General features: G+C 49.5%; 7 protein-coding genes across 7 annotated transcripts; 4 read left to right on the top strand and 3 right to left on the bottom strand.

Moving 5' to 3' along the window:
• Positions 1–450: 450 nt before the first annotated feature.
• N7519_006888 (mitochondrial 54S ribosomal protein uL5m) lies at positions 451–1,683 on the top strand (the record flags this gene model as incomplete). The annotated part of the gene is made up of 5 exons (XM_057293664.1): positions 451–701; positions 809–892; positions 949–1,332; positions 1,422–1,505; positions 1,560–1,683. The coding sequence occupies 5 exons, from the start codon at positions 451–453 to the stop codon at positions 1,681–1,683; spliced, it is 927 nt and encodes a 308-aa protein (XP_057148475.1).
• Positions 1,684–2,055: 372 nt separating this feature from the next.
• Positions 2,056–4,907, bottom strand: N7519_006887 (STE11 family mitogen-activated protein kinase kinase kinase; the record flags this gene model as incomplete). Its single annotated transcript, XM_057293663.1, has 4 exons — positions 2,056–4,326; positions 4,387–4,538; positions 4,597–4,670; positions 4,726–4,907. 4 exons carry the CDS (start codon positions 4,905–4,907, stop codon positions 2,056–2,058), a joined length of 2,679 nt encoding a protein of 892 aa, XP_057148474.1.
• A 2,762-nt stretch (positions 4,908–7,669) lies between these two features.
• On the top strand, positions 7,670–9,974 carry N7519_006886 (uncharacterized protein; the record flags this gene model as incomplete). Its single annotated transcript, XM_057293662.1, has 2 exons — positions 7,670–9,184; positions 9,240–9,974. The coding sequence occupies 2 exons, from the start codon at positions 7,670–7,672 to the stop codon at positions 9,972–9,974; spliced, it is 2,250 nt and encodes a 749-aa protein (XP_057148473.1).
• A 665-nt stretch (positions 9,975–10,639) lies between these two features.
• On the bottom strand, positions 10,640–11,470 carry N7519_006885 (uncharacterized protein; the record flags this gene model as incomplete). Its single annotated transcript, XM_057293661.1, has 4 exons — positions 10,640–10,918; positions 10,970–11,059; positions 11,122–11,268; positions 11,327–11,470. The coding sequence occupies 4 exons, from the start codon at positions 11,468–11,470 to the stop codon at positions 10,640–10,642; spliced, it is 660 nt and encodes a 219-aa protein (XP_057148472.1).
• Positions 11,471–12,263: 793 nt separating this feature from the next.
• On the top strand, positions 12,264–15,196 carry N7519_006884 (uncharacterized protein; the record flags this gene model as incomplete). The annotated part of the gene is made up of 7 exons (XM_057293660.1): positions 12,264–12,292; positions 12,353–12,439; positions 12,495–12,621; positions 12,687–13,306; positions 13,434–13,516; positions 13,570–14,123; positions 14,183–15,196. 7 exons carry the CDS (start codon positions 12,264–12,266, stop codon positions 15,194–15,196), a joined length of 2,514 nt encoding a protein of 837 aa, XP_057148471.1.
• A 1,349-nt stretch (positions 15,197–16,545) lies between these two features.
• N7519_006883 (adenosine kinase) lies at positions 16,546–17,958 on the bottom strand (the record flags this gene model as incomplete). The annotated part of the gene is made up of 7 exons (XM_057293659.1): positions 17,887–17,958; positions 17,817–17,832; positions 17,609–17,759; positions 17,212–17,553; positions 16,815–17,152; positions 16,641–16,754; positions 16,546–16,582 (listed from the first exon to the last, which is right to left on the bottom strand). The coding sequence occupies exons 1-7, from the start codon at positions 17,936–17,938 to the stop codon at positions 16,546–16,548; spliced, it is 1,050 nt and encodes a 349-aa protein (XP_057148470.1). The 5' UTR covers positions 17,939–17,958.
• Positions 17,959–18,129: 171 nt separating this feature from the next.
• Positions 18,130–18,850, top strand: N7519_006882 (DUF1770 domain-containing protein; the record flags this gene model as incomplete). The annotated part of the gene is made up of 3 exons (XM_057293658.1): positions 18,130–18,438; positions 18,533–18,731; positions 18,777–18,850. 3 exons carry the CDS (start codon positions 18,130–18,132, stop codon positions 18,848–18,850), a joined length of 582 nt encoding a protein of 193 aa, XP_057148469.1.
• Positions 18,851–19,309: the final 459 nt, after the last annotated feature.

Raw genomic sequence — 19,309 nt, 5'->3', positions numbered from 1 at the left:
TTCCAATTGGGCAAAGACTGCCCACTAGCCCGAGATCATTTTTGAGGTTGAATAAGATATTCTAGCCAAGTAACTTCATCCACCGAGTAATATTTCGCATCAAATGTCTCTTTCTGCCCTAGTAGGTATGGTAAATGACCTTGGGAACGAGCCCCATGTTTAGCCAAGTCTGCAAGGATACCTATAGGTAGCATCTGTCCTCAAAGTGGTAGCATATTTCCTAGGATTGCAAATAGACAGTTTCACCACTACGGAGTGCAATGGACCATCGATCAAGAAACAAGGCCTGAGCCGAGCAATACCGATCAGTTTATCGAGGATCTCGGGATATAGTGCCTGTTTTGTAAGGCGATACTATATGATGGCTCACGTGACGGGATTGTCTGCGCGAACAATTTTTGGTAAGGGCCCGGGATGATCACCAATCCATCACACCCCATTTTTCACAGAATGGCTGCCAGAGAGCCATCCAGGTACCTAACAAGGGCATTGCCCCGCACCTCAGTGCCATCAATTCGCCCTCAAGGCTTTTTATCGCGCCGCAATGTCTCCGATGAAGCCCCGGCGAGGCGTCTGTCGGACCACCTGACCGAGCTGGAATCGGCGTCTTCTCTGTCAACGACTGTCCCAGACAGCGCAGCAGCATCATTCGATCCGCTTGCACGAGCAGCTGCTCGCAAGAACCAGCTTCCCCGAGGCCGGTAAGAGCACTCCGGCTACATCTCCAGTCATGCGCATCTGCGGACATGGAAAACAGCATCGAACCTATTCAATTGAACAATAACTAATCCCGACCCCTTCACTACAGATACCAATTCCGCTCCCCCAAATACAACCGTGGTCCCCTCCACCCTCACCAACCGCCGCCACCATCCCACCCCTCCTCCAGGCTGTTCGTCCCAGGCCCCTTCTCCGCGCCCCGGGCAGAGCAGACCTTCGATTCAACAGTCTCACCCGACATCATGACCCTGTGCTACGTGCACACACCACCAGGCTTCAAGCCTCCCCCCCTAAATCGGCCCGTCTCCGCGAGTGGGACGACAGCTCGCCCTACCACAAGAACCGTGTCCTCCGCGGGCCCCGTGGCGGCGACGTCCTGCGTCTGCTCCGCAAGCCGATCAAGTTCAACAACATTCCGGAAATCGAGCGCATCACAATCCACAGTTACGTCAAGAACGCCGCGGCTGAGAGGAACTCGTCTTGGCTGCATGTCGCTGGTATTGCCGTCCAGGCTATCTCCAATGTTCGCGTTGAGACTTTCAAGTCCAAGTCTAACGTTGCTCCTTGGGGTATTGCGGCGGGCCGTGACTCTGTCGCTGTTAAGGCTGAGCTGTATGGCGAGAATATGTACCACTTCTTTGGCAAGCTGGTTGATGTCGTCTTGCCCGTATCAAGGATTGGGAAGGTGTCAAGGGGTCCAGTGGTGACAGCAGTGGTAACATCACTTTCGGTCTGATTCCGGAGAATGTTGCTCTGTTCCCCGAGCTTGAGATCAACTACGATATGTAAGTCTTCTCCGCGTTCCTATGGTTTGTGTCAAGGCTAACCGTTCTTCATAGGTATCCTCCCAAGATGATCCCCGGTTGCCACATCACTCTCCACACTACCGCCAAAACTGACAAGGATGCACGACTTCTCTTGAGTGCCATGGGTATTCCTTTCTACGGCAAAATTGTGAACTAAGTTGTTTCTACCTGGTGACTACTCTAGGTCTTTCATTATATCTCCTTTTGGATAGTCTTGTGATATCCAGCATGTAACTTTAGAGAAGACCTACATAATGGTCGTTGTGATTATTCGGAATCGTGTACTATCTTTGGCTTAAATTCAATACACATTTACAGCGAACAACAGTACACAGGATGATCGGAAAGTGACAAAAGGAGCCTTTGCTCAGTTGCATCAAGTACTACCGAGAAAGAACCCAAGGCTGATATACTCGTTCAATAGACCCGTGGACGGGCAAGTCACCATCATACGTAAAATCATAGTACATACATGCATCAAAGAGACACAGAAGAGAAGAAAGGGCAAGGAAACCGTGACTACCGCTTATTATGCGATAGGCGCAGACAGGAACTCGCACTGGAGCAGTTCATCAGCACTAGGCCGCTGCTCGTAGTCCAGGTGGAAAGTCATGTCGAGGAAGTCTACAGCCTCCTGGCTCACGTGGTCTGGGGCAGGGGGGCGAGCCTTGTTGCTGCCGATAGCGAAAATGGCTTGCAGCTGGCTGCAGTCCGGGAAGGGGTGGGCACCAATGAACATCTCGACGACGAGACAGCCCAAACTCCATATATCGGCTTTCTTGGTGTGCGCGGTCTGTCGCACGACTTCGGGTGCCATCCAGTACACGCTTCCCTGAAGGGATGTGCGGTGGATATGGGCACCAGCGCCGCCACTTGCGCGGGCACCGAGGAGGTGGGATGCTTCGACACGCTTGGAGATACCGAAATCGGAGATCTTAACACCGCCCTTGTTGTCAACTAGAATGTTGGCACCCTTGATATCACGGTGGATGATATCCCGCCCGTGGAGGTATGACAAACCGGCCAAGATTTGTCGAACGAAGTTCTTGACAAGGGGTTCTTGGAAGGTGTTGTATTGCTTCAGCATTGTAGCAATAGACCCACCAGGCACATACTCCAGGAAAATGTTGAGGTACTGGTCGTCGGCGACGGTGCCAAGATATTGCACAATGTTCGGGTGGGACATGCCTTGCAACAGCTCGATCTCATGCTTAAGAGCATTGACCATGAGGTTCTTCCGCTGGTCAAACTCTGTGCCCTGAGTAGCAGACGGGATTTCAACCTGCTTGACAGCCATAAGCTCTCCAGTAATAGCATGAAGAGCCAGGTAAACGCTTCCGAAAGAACCCTCGCCGATCAGCGACCCCTTCATCCAGTTCTTTGGTGCGAAATTATTTCCAGCCAGGAAATCCACAAGGCCATCATCCTCTTCTTCGCCATCCTCGGCTACTATCATGCTCATCCGATCGTTAAAGGAACCGCCATCTGTGGCTGCGACACTGAGACTCTCAAAGCTTTGGCGCGACTGGCGCGATTGATTTGCTTCGTCGGAGCCACTCTCAAAGGAGACATATGACTTTCGGTTAGGCTCAGTGGGTGATTCTTCCTGAAGTGGCTGAAGGGAACTAGATGCAATAGAATCACGATATGAAGATTGAGGTAGGTTGAACCTGGAAACTGAAATGGGGCGCGGCGCTCGTACTGCCTGTGCTACTCCAGGGCCATGGAGCCATGCATCGGAAATGGTGGGAATCGCAGGTAACTGGGGCAATGGCGGCAGAGGAGGGGCATCTTTCATACTTGATGCAACGCTGTAGTTGCTCACGACACTCATTCGACTTGCGGCACGACTCAAACGTTGAGACCTGCGCATGGTCTTCTCGATGTTTTCTCGGTCATGACTGGGGAAGAATGATTGTAGTTCGTGAATAATCATCTCACTTGGAGGTCTCTGTCCGAAGAACGAGCGGAGTTTAGCCACAGGATTGCGTTCATTGTTCGGACCTTGCGATTCGTCAACACTGGAGTTGGATGGGCGATGTCGAGGGCCCAGCGGAGAAAGCGGCTGCTTAATATTATGCCAAGATTCGCCGGTAAGTTGCTGGATCTTGTGTTTCTGGCGCTGGTTGGAGTTATTCAGAGCGTGCTGGTGGGTGGCCTGACTCTCATCATACGCAAGCTGAGATGCACGACGAAGCTCATCTTCATCGGGTTCCCCAGCATGGATCTTCCGCAGGATCAAACGACCTCGCTCGGACTTGTTGAAGCCATCGCAGATCTCCATGAGCTCCGACTCGGTGAGCTTCCGGCAATTTGACTGTTCTGGGTCCAATCCGTCCAAGACATAGAAACAATAATTTCTGTATTGGTGTTCAGGAAGCTGTAGTTTCTTCAAGACACACAAAATAACTTCATCCGGTGTCCTGCAGTTCCGAACATCCAAGACCTTGGTTTGTCCACCGGTGTGGATAACACGGATGACAGGGGAGTTTGACGGGAGGGGACCCATTGTGAGACCATCAAGACTAGGATTTCGAGGATGGGAGCTCGGTCGACCTTCGTTCGTCGTACCGGTATTTCGGCCAGAACTTGAGCCACCTGAAGATGGATGATTAAGGTAGTCCTTCCGCCATGGGCCTCTTTCGGAGTCCCCAGCGGGTGGCGACGCAGGCTGAGACAGAGATTTGCTGTTCAGATAACCATCATCAGCCAGCTGAGATGTGCGTCGGTATGGTAGGCGGGAATGAGAATGGCGGGAGGAATTTGAAAGCGCCGTGGCTTCGAGCGCAGCTAGGGTATTCTGTGTTGAAGATCAGCATAAAGTGGAAGAGACGACCAATACAATGTCACCACAACGGACCATGTTTTTCTGTCGTGACGTTGTTCCAGATTTGTTTCGGAGTTGCTTGATAGCGATGAAGATGCGAACTCGGTCGCCCACCTTCTTGATGCCCATCTCTTGCAGGATCTTTTGGTCGCACTCAAGCAAATTGTCCCCGTTGAAATTGTTGGCTGTAAGCCATTAGTGATATCCTGGGTGCAAGGTCGGGACGGCCGTGCATATGCGTACCTCTGAATATCGTCTCATATTGCCCGCATTTGATGCTGTGAAGCCAGGCGACCACTCGTCTCTCATCCCAGGACCTGTGGACAGTCAGGATCACTGCAGAATCTCGGGTCATTTCTCAAAAGGCCTTACCGGATCGATGTAAGCTCATCTTGCCCCTCGGAAAGGTCCGACTTTGTTGGGCTGGTAAACCCCATTCCATCCTGGGCTCTTGTAGCCGTCGCGGGTCTTTGGGACGAATTGGTGTGGTATGCGGTCGATGCTTGCGACGCAGATACACTCGTAGGTGCAGAATACTGTTTAGGAGCCAACATGGCTAAATCAGGTCAAGCGAATGACTCGTCGGGTTCACGTGCTGGTCGCTTGCGATTGATCGGCACAGCGTTATTTTCCTCCACACTCTCGGGGGTTCTTCGCGTCAAGCTGAACGGGGGATCCGAAGAAAGATGCGGCGCCGGTCAACACATAACCTCGGTTCCCTGATATTCAGTCAGCCGCATGTTCCAAGTGGTTTTGATTCTCACTCAGCCCCGGCGGGGGACTTGCTGAGAGGGGTCGGGAGAGGGAACGAGACAGTAGAGACAACCACAATGAATATTGAAAGACACTGACCAGGGTAAAACAATGGGTGAATTCTAGCAGAGCGGGCGAAATCGAAATGAGGGACCTCAACGATGCAACTTACCGTCTGAGCTTTTTTGGGGGCGAGATCGGGGCCACTTAGTGATCGAGTTATCGAGATTACAACTCCGCACTTGGGAATGAGAAGGAGATTGGAACAGAAAAATAGGAGGCCAAAGGTTCGAGAGATGGGTAGAGTTTGAGATATGAAACCTCCAGGGCTGGAACATCCATGGATCGGGAGAGTTCTCTCTGACTAAGGTGATACATGTCCAGGTGCACCTGGGCAGCCCTGGGCGTATCAAGGGGGAAGGCTAAACCCGATGTTTTCTCCACGCGTTTCTGTTGAACTGTCTCATACCAGTATAGGTTCTCTCGTTTCATCTATAAAAAAAATCCACTTTTGTTCTATTCTAGTACGAGTTATCGTCAGCATTTAAAGGACTTTCTTATAATAGCTGCTTTTATAAGTTCATCCCTCTGGCATTTTCTCTGCTTTCAAAGTCTACAGGAAATATACGTCTGTACTCAGAGACTTTGATAAGGTTATGAGCTATAGATTGTACATATAGTTCGTCGACCCCCTTGCCTAACACTATGGATTGACAGTCTTTAGAGGTTGTTTTTGCCGATATCCACTCACAATGTACAATATATAGTAGTCGTCTCGCCCGCTTTTATGGTGCGGCTGAGAAGACATCCATGAATATGGAAGAACCCTTAGAATAAATTGAACAGTAATAAGCCAGAAGATACACTGGTAAATATCGGCTCACGGCTTTTACGTTTATTAAATCTTCATGGTCCGAAGATGGAAAACTACAAGTTTCCTATTCTGACACAACAGCGCTAGTGTGCTGTCTAATGAGTTTCTCCGGCTTGTCTAAGCCAGAGTTCACCTAGCATCCTATAGTGAACCAGCGGCACAAACCAGAAGTGTCTTGTATCCTTATGTTCAGTGGTATCAACACTATACTTCCATCATCCTTTCGGCTCTTCCCAGTCAGACAAGGTTTCGGGTAGAGATTGCCTCAACCTTCCAAGGTTAGCATTGGCTGTTTCTTCGATCAGTTCCAGGAATCCACCTTTGAATCCTACCAACCTACCTAGGTAGGTATTTAAACCCTAAACCGGCAAGAAGCCACTAAAACGAAAGGCGAAAAAAAAAAAAAAGGTGCGAGCCCCCCACTAGTGAAACACTGGCTCTATGAGGTGAAACTACCCAAGCGAAGGATATACAGGGTCGTCTTAGGCGGTTCAATTTAGTTCATATGCATTTAATTGCTATGCTGTAGCTGGATCTATGTTGTACGATATATTGAACTCAATTAAGAGTGATGTCTTCTCTTACGGAGTAAAAGAAAGACAGTGTACGAAGTATATATATCTGTTCTATCCGCTTCATACTGGGTGCTACCCATACCACACTAAAAGCTACCACGTTATTGTGAACTACTGCATCTTTCTGTCTTCTAGCTATATAATAATTTATACTTGATAGAACACGAAGCGGAATCCTTATGAAGTATTTGTGGTTTCTCTCTACTACTTACCGATAAAGCTGTAGGGCATTTAGACGGGAGCCCTATAACCTTTACCTGGAGTCTTCCACTACCCAGGTTTCTATGGACATAATATCTACCCCGCCAATGCTTCATACGTACTTTTCAGGCAACCCTATCTATCCTGGACAATGTTCAATCAAATAACGCTCTCCGCACCAGTGGAGACCCGAGCGCATGCATACCCGGCCTGGGGCATCAGCATCAAGCACTAGGCTCGCCTCCAACATGCCATGGGCAATACAGCATGGAGATCAGACCATTTTGCATACGTAGAATGAAAAAAAATAAGAATTGTATGTTGTATACTTGTCGAGCTCTATACAACACGTGACCGTCCCCTCACTGTGGGGGTTTAGGCCAATTTCCCCGCTCAAACAGCCCGCGGCCTCAAATTCTTCCCCTCTCTAGTGCGCTCCCCCATTCCATCCCCAAAACCCCAAAAACGATGGAGGACGAAAAAATCAGCCAAATCTAAAAAGAAAGGTGCTACTCACCGAAAGTCCCTGTCGTGTGAATATTGCAGTCGATCTTTTGCTCGCTTAGAGCATCTCCAACGCCATCTCCGCACCCGTTGAGTAACCCCCTCTTGCTCCCGGCTCCTTGGAATTCGTCTAATGTAGGACAACAGATACAAAGGAGAAACCCTTTTCATGTGACATTTGCTCCAAATCGTTTGCTCGGAGGTAGGCTCCTATTGCGCTTAATTTCCGGAATAGAATGCCAATCGCTTATCAATATAATTTTGCAGTGACCTTCTAGTGCGACATGAGCGATTAGTCCACCCTGCCGAAAGTGCAGCCAGTCGAGAACAACGGGTTCAGAATGGTCACGAAAACAATGAAATACCAATTCAGTCCAACCTCATCCAACCCGCCCATCATGAGTCGCGCATGTTAGAGCTTGCAGATGCCATCCCAGTCCACACCCAAGTGCCCCCACCTGAAGTCCAGGTCCAAACTCCATCGATTATAGACACACCTCATTTTAATCCCTCATGGGGATATGATTTAAATCTTCTATCCCATGCCGCGAGCCATGTGGCTTTGGAGGGTCAACAGGAGAGCCTAGAATCCATGAGAAAGCCATCACACACAGCCGCTCCTACATCACAACCACTTCCTCATGTCCAGGAGAGGGCAATTGCCGATAATTACGGTGTAGAGCCTTCGATTCTTGATCTCACTGATCTTGGGGATCCTGTGCAGGATTTCACGGTTTTCTTGGAGAGTGTGGGTTTGTCGTCTGACTGGGACTCAGGTGTGTTCTCGTCGGTCGAGGAGCCCATGCTACCGCCTGGTATGTCGATCGATTCGAAACCGCCCCGTGAGGCTATATCAACACGACTTGGCGGGGATATCATGAATGACCCGCGGGGCCCCGCCGAAGACCAGCCGTCCTTTTCGAATTTTGGATCCAGGCTGCCATCACTACAGCCGGAATCTCACGAAATGGACGATCGTATCGGCCTTGCTGATGAGAGTACGCGACCAGCATGGGACATCTCTAATTCAGATCGCCAAGCGTTCATTTCAAAGCTTGAAGAGTTTTCATATGTTCTTCCGAAAGGATTTGTTCCGCCATCGCGGCATGCCCTATCTCGGTTCTTCGCCGGATATATCAATGGATTGAACGAACATCTTCCGTTTATACATGTCCCTACGCTATCGGTTGCTAAAACTTCCCCTGAACTTACGCTAGCGCTGGCAGCTGCTGGTTCACACTATCGGTTTGAAAATAGCCGGGGCATCGACCTTTTCCATGCGGCCAAAGCAATTTTATTGGAGCGACTCCGTCGGCGAGACAGCAAGCAAGTGCCTCAGCCGTCATGGAACTATATCTCCCCACCATCTGGGTTTCCTAACTCTCGTGGTTCATCGATGATCTCTAACACGGCGAGCAGCCCTTTCCAACATCATCAACAAATGCCAAACGCACCAGTCAACGCGTCGATATACACGCCAGATGACTCAGATGCTCATATGGAAGTGATTCGGACGTTTTTGCTGCTGACTGTGTTCGCATCCTGGGAGCGACATCCAGAACTCCTGCGGGAGATTCTCTCGCTCCAGAGTACTTTGGCCAGGCTTGTGCGTGAACATGGCTTGTCTGAATTACCTCCCACCTCAGACCCTATCAGCTGGGAGGAGTGGGTGCGGAGAGAAGGCAACAGGCGTACAAAGCTTATTGTGTACTGTTTCTTCAACCTCCACTCAATCATGTATAACATCCCTCCTCTGATTTTGAACGCGGAGTTGAAATTGAACATGCCGTGCTCTCACGAGCTCTGGAAAGCAAGCAATGCGCCACAATGGCGCCGCGTTCATCGCACCAGGCAGGGATCTGACGTGCCTTTCCAAGAGGCCTTTGCCAGACTCTTCCTGAAATCATCCATGTCAATTCCATCGGCACCTATATCTCCCCTTGGGAAACTATATTCTCATCCACGCCATCATCCAACAGATCTTCTTTGCTCGACAGCTCTGTCTTTCTGCGCCGCATATGCAGGGCACTAGTTTGAGACCTGACGACTTGAATGTATTGGACAATTCATTGAGTGCGTGGAAGGCTCTATGGAAGCGCACACCCGAGTCCAGTATCGATCCCCAGAATCCGGCCGGTCCCATTGCATTCACTTCCACAGCTCTGTTGGGACTCGCCTACATTCGTTTACATGTTGACTTGGGTCCTTGTCGCCACCTCATCACACAAGATCCAGCCCAAATTGCAGGCGCTTTGACTGAGTCCCCTGCTATCGCACGTAGCCCACGGCTGATTATGGCATTGCTTCACTCAGCTCATGCTCTTTCAATCCCGGTACGACTGGGAATTGACTTTGTGGCCAGGACACATTCGTTCTTCTGGAGTATTCAGCATTCGCTCTGCAGTCTAGAGTGTGCTTTTCTTCTCAGTCGCTGGCTCCTCGCCATTCCCACAACACAGTCTGAGCAGAGATTGTCGGAGCATGAGCGGAAGTTGCTCTTGTGGATCAAGAGCATGATGGATGAAACCGAAATGGCTGTTGATCCGCCTGGCGCACCAGATATGGATTTCATGGCGAATCCTTACAAAGTGCGGCAGCTAAGTGTTGCGATTGTCCGCGTCTGGGCGCGGACTTTCAAGGGCAATACTAGCTGGGCGATCGTTGATTTGGTCGGCTCAAGCTTGGATGCATATGCGGATCTTCTGGAATTCTAATTTGGGTGTTTCGAGGAATCTCCCTCGGGAGAATGGTATTCGTTCTATTGAGGAGAGAATCTCAAGGTGTGGTGAATATCGGTGCCACCATGATGCACGGAAATTGGGCCTGATGCTTGGTCCATTCAAATTTCGAGGCAAAGATGCAACTAACATCTCTACCAAGGAAAAAGAAAAATTCATGGCCTCCCTGCAATGGCCATACTAATGATCCTATGTTTTCTTTTTTGGATGATGTCTCAGGGAGTTTTTGTATATGGGGGAACTAGGACGTACGGTGATTTGCGTTCAATGTCTGTTTGATCTATATGTATTATGACTTCGTCACTTGCTTAGTGTTGTCTATACCCTACTGGTGTTTGTTGTGGACAATAGCAACTTCTTGTCTTGTTTCATTTGGGCCTCCTTTTGTTTCTCTAGAACTTGCATATAGTGGTGATCTCAAAAGTAAGTCCGTTTTCTATTCTTGAGCTTCTTTTCTTCGAGACTTTGCCTATTCGACTTTGAGTGGTACAACATGGATGAGGATGGCCCCTGCATAGACAAAAGAAGGCCAGTGAAATGTATATTCGTCTCTGTTTATCCGTTTTGATCATTATTTCATCTCTCGTAGGAATGATTGCGTATTTACATCCACACGAACACAACGTCTACAGACAAGAAGACTATTTGCCAGACACCTTGTTGCGGTTTCTAGTAACGCTTGTAGGCACAAACTTCAGAGCAGACATAGACTTTTCCAGCTCATCAATGTCCATATCATTTGATGATTTCGTTTCAGGGATTGCTGTTTCCGGTGGGTTCGACTGAGACGCCGAGCTTCGGCGCCGCAACCTGCCCTCCAGAGCAGATGACGTTGAGATGCGTCGTCTGTGACTATTCATGGGTCGCAGCATAGATGTTTGTTTATCGATACCATCGTTAACAATGTAAAAGTTGTAAGTCTGTAGAATGTGTTAGGGACATAGGGACGCTGTTTCGGTCTGGAACCCTACCTTGGGAAACATGTGCTTGTCGATAAGATGTAGCCTTCGTTTCTGAGGGGTTGAGCATTTTCGCTCGCAGTCTTCGATAAAGCATCCATACTTGTGCTTTCACTTAGTAAACTGGGCATAAACCGACTGATAGGAGGCGAGCTAGGACTTACGGTCTTGTCTCCACGGGCTCGCCGCGCAGCAGCTAGCGGGTCATGGTTCTCCTCGATATGTATGTTGAGAAAATGACCAGTGGGGAAGTTCTTGCTGCACTCGGAACAGCGGTTGACATGGGATTGAAGATAATGGACCTCGTAATCCTCGTAGGATGTGAACGAGGAGCGTCTCGCGGTGAGGCGGTAAGGAGCAATGCATCACCTCGGGGAGGATGTTGGTATCACTGTCGATGAGCTTGTTGCGCTCAGAAGGGGGAGTCGTAGTATTCACTGTGATTGAGGATACTGATATTGAGTCTTGATCGAGAGATGGGGATCTCGAGCGGCTTCGCGGTCGTTTAGACATGATCTAATTCGCCTTGCATATGATTGATGAGGTCTCACGATTGATAGGTCAACTTGGCGAGGATACGGAGGTTTACAGCGACCATGCGAGACTTATTTCTTCCACTCTCCGCCTTCTCTGTATAGAACACATAGGTTCTAATATTTTTGTGCTAGGAGTTTGAACGACCTTGGAAAGCAGTAACGTGTAGATATGTAGTGTTTAATGCCGATTTTCCATTACTTTCCATTCAGCTTACCTATGTATAACTTTTCCTGGTCTCTTACTTTAGGATGTCACGTTAGGGTTCGGGTAAATTTATAGCACGTCAACAATGCTGTAGGTAAAATCCCTTATAAATAATACTTCTGTTGTAGACCACCTGAAAATATCGGCCAAAATACCCCAGTCTCCCCCATGGATGCTACGACCGTATCCGTATGTGGTAATGCGTTGTAAAAGACGGTCTATAACCCAGGTACTTTGAATCACAATCGTATTTATCTTCTTCTTTACTCCGTACTACTAGTACATTCCAACTTGTTTTACCCCGTCAACTGGTGTGTTGATGACCAGATGAAATAAAACGCCGTAATCGGCATACGGCCACGATACCTCCCGCCTTGGCAACACCAATCATCGCGGATACTAAGGACCGCATTTATGCATTTTCATACTCAACCCCGGCTCTCATCCCCATCAGCGTGCGCTTTCATGTCTTTCACATACTGATGGCTCCTCCGCCGCTCATATTCCAAGCCATAGCCATCTGACCGGCGAGGTTGACGCTCGGGATTCCCGGGCTAACTTCCTGATGGCGCCCTCGTTCACGGATGCCTGGAAGTCAGTGCTTTCCCCTCGATTTCGGCTGGATTATGAACATTGACCAGTTGTGTGATACAGGACTGCGATAGAAGCTGAGAAGGAGCTTCTGCAATGTTTCTCGCAAGAACGGCGCACATTCGATGAATTCGAACATTTCCTTTCCGAGTCAGTGATAAGCCCCGCGCGCACGCCGTCTCGAGGCTGACCTCTTTTCACATAGGTTCCGGACCTCTTCTCAAAATGCCATCCTTCTTGACTTCAACGCTGCCCGCAAGGTCGATGTGGAGAGTCGCCTTTGGGATGCGCACTTGAAAGTGAACAATCGGTTTCGCAAGCAGTTGCTTCGCGTGAGTACCCCACCGAAGCTTTTTTGCAAGTGTGGGTTCACTGACTGTGTTCGTGTGTCAATTAGTTTCGCGAAGAGCACGGCAAGAAGAAACCAGTTGAGAGGCGGAAACTCGAACGCCATTACCTCGACTTCATCAAGTCAAGCCAGCGGTTTTACCGAGGATACATCCAGCATCTGTCGTCGCGCTTTGGGGGCATTGTTGAGTTGGAGAGAGTTGCGCGCAAATTCAACTTTGAGAGTAGGTCAAAGACACAAGCTGCGCGCAAGGTTTCTAGACACGCTGACCCCATGTTATCTCCAGATCTGTCCGGCCAACCTCCCATCAAGCCCTCCAATGATCTGCGCAGGCTCATTCTTCAGTCATGCCACGCAACCCTTATCCGGCTAGGAGACCTTTCCCGCTATCGCGAAGCGGAACTCGTCAGCAAAGATCGCAACTGGGGCCCTGCCATCGGCTATTATGATTTGGCATCGGTGATCAACCCTGCATCGGGTGCATCTCAGAACCAATTGGCAATCATCGCTCTCGCAGATGGAAATCATCTTCGTGCTACATACCATCTCTACAGAGCTCTTTCAGCTCAAGAGCCTCATCCTACTGCAAAGGGCAATTTGGAGATTGAACTCCGAAAAATAATGAGCGCCTGGGCTAAACGAGAGCTGATCCGCCCCCGAAGATGCCGGTATCCCTGGAAGGGCCTTGACTCCGTGGTTCCTATATCTCCATGCCAAATGTTACAAGGGAACCGACTTCCCAGAGCACGACGAGTTAGAGAGTGAAGTTCTAAGTCAACTAGCAGTGGAAATTAGAGAACGGTCACTAGAAGGGACACTTCAAAAGTTCTGTCTCATCAATATTGCGGCCGAGGACCTTGCTAAGGTCCGGTCCATCGGTAAGAGTTCGAAACATTATCGTTGCTCATACATTTGCTTACCCATCCCTCAGAGGAGTCGGTCTTGGATGCACGCGTCTTTTTCCAGCGCATCAATGTGAAGACATTCTTCACCTTGCTACAAATACTTTTGGTCGAACTTGAGCGGACTGCTTCTTTTGAAGATCCGAACAGCAAAGACGCAACGCCTATCCCGGACAAGGTGTCTGTGGTTGCTCGCCGAATCTTGCCCGCGCTTCGCCATTACAGCTCCTGGCTACTTACAAATAGCCAGTCCCTAGTTGAGCAGAAAGAGGAAAAGGATTCGGCGCTCTCGATTCAAATCAAAGAGTTCTGGAAAATTTATGCCGGTACGCTGAGCCTGCTCGCATCCTCTTTCGATGTGGTTAGCCTTCCCGAGATCGATTATCTATTGGAAGAAGATGAGGAAAGTCTTGGTTTTGCGCCTCTGGATCAGGATGCCACTTCTCGCCGATACATTGGAGGTGGTGATCAGCCAAAGCCCCGGATGCATGATCTTGGGATTGAAAGAAGCCACCCCAACATGGAAATGCTCTATCGAATTCGTGAATTCGTGATTGATGGACTTGACTTGGTTGTGAGAGGAGTACGTGAAGAGCTCTCAAGATATCATAAACAAACAAGCAGATTGCTAATTTCGTTTAGAAAATCCCGGTGGCTCTTGTGGATAGCGAAGATAAGAAGACATTTATCTATCAGGAAGAGGATCTGCCTTCGCAATTCTATTCTAGCCCCCATGGCCGCCAGCATGCACTTTCCGCTGCCAGCATCGAGCGCGAGGATATCCCCCAGGCCGTTCAAAATCCATACTCTGCGGCAGAAGCCCAAAGTCTGTTTGGCGGTTCCCAGTCTGCATCGGCATCCATGTCCGCCAACATGCATCAGATCGTTGAGGGCGTTGAGCGACTTGTTGACTCGGACACGTATGAAACCCCGCCAAATGACCAATTTGCTTTCATGAGCTCCGGGGAGATATCGACACCTACGCATGTCTCACCCAATATCAATGCTTATCCGTTCCGTGACGAAAACTCTCCACCACTCAGCACCCCAATTGCCCCTCCACCTGGGCTTGGTCCACCTGCCATGAATACAGCTGAGCCCCTCAGGGTGCCATCGACTCAATCATATACCCCACGGCCTGCCATCCCCAGCCTCCCCAGCATTTGGACGCCGCTGAGAGACACTGCCCCTCCACGAACGCCTCCTGGCCTTGGTCCACAACCTGGCCAACGGGCTCCGCTTCACCCCATGGCTGCTGGAAATACCATGCCATCTGAGCGCTCACCGTCGCAAGATCAGATAGCAAATGAACTCATGCTCCGACAGCACCTAATGGCCCAGACCCAGTTTTCAGACTCGCTGGATGTAGGATCAATGCCCACGCCGTGGACATCATCCAACCGTCCCACCGTCAGCGGCTGGGATCATGGCCGAACGACCTTCGGTGCATTTGAACTGCCGAGCCAGACAACGTCCAGCAGCCTGGGACATCCCTCGTGGGCCAATGAAGCTTTCATTGCCAGCAGCCTCGCTGGGGCAACTCCTACAACTCGGGAATTGGAGGGCGCAAGCCTGCAACGCAGCTTGGAGCAGTCGGTCAAACTCCTCCCTGTGGCCAAGGAGGCTGATTCGAACATGCAAGCTCTCAAATTTTAGTTCTTCTATGTGCATATGCATATTACACTACCAGCCGGGCAAACTGTCAGAATCAACAGTGCAACTCGACCTCCAACTATACTGGCGTGTACCGTGTTTGTCTGCGAGCATGACTGCCTATGCACTGCGATGCGACTTGTTGCGTTGAGTCTACAGGTTCAGGCCTGCTCTGACAGTATGCACCTTTACAATGACCAGGCGAGATTGTATTACTACTAGCCAGTTCACAAGTGGCAGGTCCCGCACTAGTCCTCTGGTGACGAGGACGTTTATGGCTTTTTTTTCACAATGCAGGAACTTCTTCGGTCCTCGCTCTCGCATTTTGTCTGGACGGATACGTGCGTTCAACACGCGACATGACCAATACGAGGATATGAACATGGGCAATCTGCCATTGGAGAAGACTTTTGTTTCGTTCTGTTTTCTGCCTTTACTTCGTTTCATGCAACATGGCCTGGAACCGCGTTATCCCATCAACCTTAGCCTTGTCGTCTTTTCTTCCGTTGTTAAAAGAATCGTGCGGCACGAATATACGGTGATCTTTGAAAAAAAGTATGGGCCTGCAGATTGCTTGGGGGCCCATTACTCTCTCGACACCCATCGTGCCGGTTAGGCAGTCGAAATTCAATTTTGCATTTTACGTGCTTCCTTTAATAGTAGTTTATGGGACGGGCTCTTTATATGAATAATAGAAAGATAGATCGCTCGAATATGTTCATTCATCAAGTGGTTGTATAGTGGGGCCTCCGAAATATTGGGCTAAACCTCTAGATATACCGCCCTGTATACCGCCTGCCCATTATATACTCAATAAATACCGCCTCCCTTTTAAACATACTGCTATAAGAATATGTAGTTGGCCGCTTATTTGGCCGCAGTCTCGTTAATGATCTTCTCGGGTAGTGTGGTCCGATAGTCTTTTCATATGTCTTTTCAGTGGCCTTTTTAGCAGTCTCCTTAGGTAAGTAGCCTTGACTGCTGACCCTTCGTGCTGGATCACGTGCCTATACGCTAACTATATTAGGGGTTTTAGACTGGCAGAACCGGCAGAATTTGGATGTTTAGCCCAATATTTCGGAGGTCACACTGTAATAAGAATATAATGATTTGAGAACAATATTCTCAAGAAAGCATGCGCTTTGTTGGATTTTTCAGACAGTACGTTGAAGTCATCAGGTTCTAAGAAAAGGAAAAAATTGGGTATAGAGGGTTGAATCATCCAAAGTCAGGTGGTGCTCATCCGGTTGTTGAACTGGATTATTGCACAAAATCTTCCCAAATTAGGCTGGGAGATGTGTTGAAGGTGTCCTGGTAGTCTATGTCTTTTTCGTAGCCTACATTATAAACGTTTAGGAGCGGGTGTAGGTCTGCTTGGGGAAGGGGTAGCTGTGGGTTGAGAATTGTTAGCGAGTATTCTTAATGCATTGCCTTGGGGAATACTCACGAAGGTCCAAGCTCCTGGATGCTCTTGCTGGCGAGCCACTGGCCCATGTCGATGCTGTCATCGAGGGACTTGCCCGCGACGATACCAGCACAGAAACCACCAGCGAAGGCATCACTATATGGGACAGAGGTTAGTATAGATTAATGTGAGGTTGTTGAGATCAATATCACTCACCCAGCACCGTTGGTGTCGTTGATGGCTTCCTTGGAGATCTCGCGGACCTTGAACTCCTTCACCTCGACGGTACCGGTAGCAGAGCCGATGGCGACAATGGTAGGGAGAGTGCCCTGGGTGACAATGGCAACGCGGGGACGTTGGGTGTTCTTCTTGGGGAGCTGAGCGAGCTTCTTGGCGATCTCGGTGATATCCTCGGTGCCCCACTGGTGGCCCTCGGAGTAGGCAATAGCCTCAGTCTCGTTACAGAAGGTGTAGTCGGTGTAGGGCAGGACGCTATCCAACTGGTCCTTGAAGAACTGGGCAATGAAAGGAGCAGAGATAGAGAGCATGAAGGTCTGATGAAAACAAACAGGTTAGCAAAGAGGTCCAATGTATTAGAATGCACATGACATACCTTGTTCTTAGCGGCAGCCTCCTCACCAAGGGCGATGATGGCGGGCACGCAGACAGTCAGGTGGTAACCACCGACGTAGTAGACCTGGGCCTTCTCAACCAGGGACCAGATCTCGGGCTGCTTGAGGTGCTCAATTTTGTACTCGTTGGCAGCAGCGAGGTGGGTGCACATGCTGCGGTGGTGGCCAGTGATGACAACACCACACTTACCGGTGGGCTGGGCCTCATCGACACGGTACTCGGTGTGGACACCGGCCTCCTCGCAAGTCTTCTTGAGGACCTCACCGTACTTGTCCTTACCGATACAACCGATGTAGACAACGGACTGCTCAGGGAGCATGTACTAGGAACGTTGTCAATATCAACATTGGGGATCATGAGAGCCTCTTGATGCATACCTGAGCACCACGAGCGGTGTTCTGAGCGGCACCACCGGGGATCAGCTTGGCATCACGGGCAAGCAGTTCCTCGTAGATACCCATGTGCTTGTCCTCAGCGAGGATAGCATCATTTGCCTTCAGACCATACTTCTCCAGGAGAGCGTCATCGCTAAAGAATACCATCAGCACGTAGAACAGCATCATTTTACTCCAGTTTTAACCATACCCACGAGCCTGGATGTCTATTACAAGCATGTCAGCATTTTATCAACATGTCCAGATACTAGTTGACATACCGAGGAGAGGGTTCTCCAGACAGAGAAGAGGGTATCCTTGAGGAGCAGCCATTGTGATATGATTAATGAGAATGAGAATGGAATTGAAGCGAAAAAGGTGGGAGAGAAAGAGGATAGGATATGGAGGGGTTGGCAGAAAAGAGCGGACTGCGTATCCCGGGTCCCACCGGTATCAGCCGAACCACCTTGGGAGCTGCTTCTATTCACCCCAAGCTGTGTCTGACTTGATTGCTTCATACCAAAATGGCCGGTCATGCTATGGAAATCCCGCAGATTATCCAATCTGCAAGCATCAATCAAAATCCTGACCCAGCTCATGACATCAACCCAGCCACCGCAGCTTCAGAGAAACAGCCTGTCGCGGTAGGCCCAGACTCCGAAACAAACAGCATCGCCTCCGACATTGTTCATCCAAGCCGAGTAATTCGGCCGGTTCATCGGCGACAGACTCTTCCTCCTCTTCCGGACCTGCGCTTCGAACAGAGCTATCTGGCCAGCATTAAGGATGCTGACACCTGGGGGCGAGTGGCCTGGATTACTATTAGAGATCAGGTATGCAGTGCCGCGATTCTGTTGATCCCTTTGGGGTATCAGGGATAGTATCATTGGTAATATCTGGCTAAAACATCAATCTTTTCCCTTCTAGGTACTTCTCCCTCTGATCCAAGGAACAGTCTGGACACTCGCGCTCTCTGGCTGGCGCTTCTGGAACCGCAATGCCTCAGTCAGCGGGCACACCCTCGGTAGTCGGGTTCGCAGATGGTGGTACGAAGTGAACAACTGGCATCTACCGCAATTGGGCTCAGCCAGGGATCCTAAAGTAGCGTCGCAGGTTGAAGATGTGAGTACCTGCTTCCCCAATCTTCGATTTCTCATCTGATCTCGACCAGAAGTGGAGACGCTGACGCTCGAGGAGTTTCTGCAGTTTTACACAGCCCAGTTCTCCAATGCAGGCTCTGACTGAGGTCATCTCTGCGCTGGATGCGACCTATTAGCATTTTAATTCGGGGGTCTAGTGGGCTGGCTTCTGTGTACACTGTATTGCTTGCATTTTTGGCGTTTGCGCTGTTGGAGGCGCCTGCTGTTGTTGATTCCCATTTGAATTTCTTATATCCTCGACTACTATCTAGTAGATTATTTTATTTTCTTGCCATATATCTGGCGTGACGGACAGATCTCATGGCCCTGCCGTGTCAGAATACAACATTTGCGTTGTCGGTTTGCACACATGGCTATAGATTTCAAGTGCATGCTAGTTGTATGTAGTGTTTTCACCATGTGTTAAATTTATCGAGCAATTGATGCTTTCTCCATTCCATTACTTCGTATGCCGTTTTTGCCAAATACCCACGGCCTGATAGAAGTACAATTGCAATCCAAAAAGATCTATCTAGCAACATTTCGTAGAATATACATTCCTGGT

Source organism: Penicillium mononematosum (genome assembly GCF_028829835.1).
Source record: "Penicillium mononematosum strain IBT 11891 chromosome Unknown utg000003l:1.0-8172316.0:1.0-8177699.0, whole genome shotgun sequence".
Taxonomy (NCBI): Eukaryota; Fungi; Ascomycota; class Eurotiomycetes; order Eurotiales; family Aspergillaceae; genus Penicillium; species Penicillium mononematosum.
The sequence above is the reverse complement of the archived record's forward strand: the minus strand, read 5'-3'. Positions and strand labels throughout refer to the sequence as shown.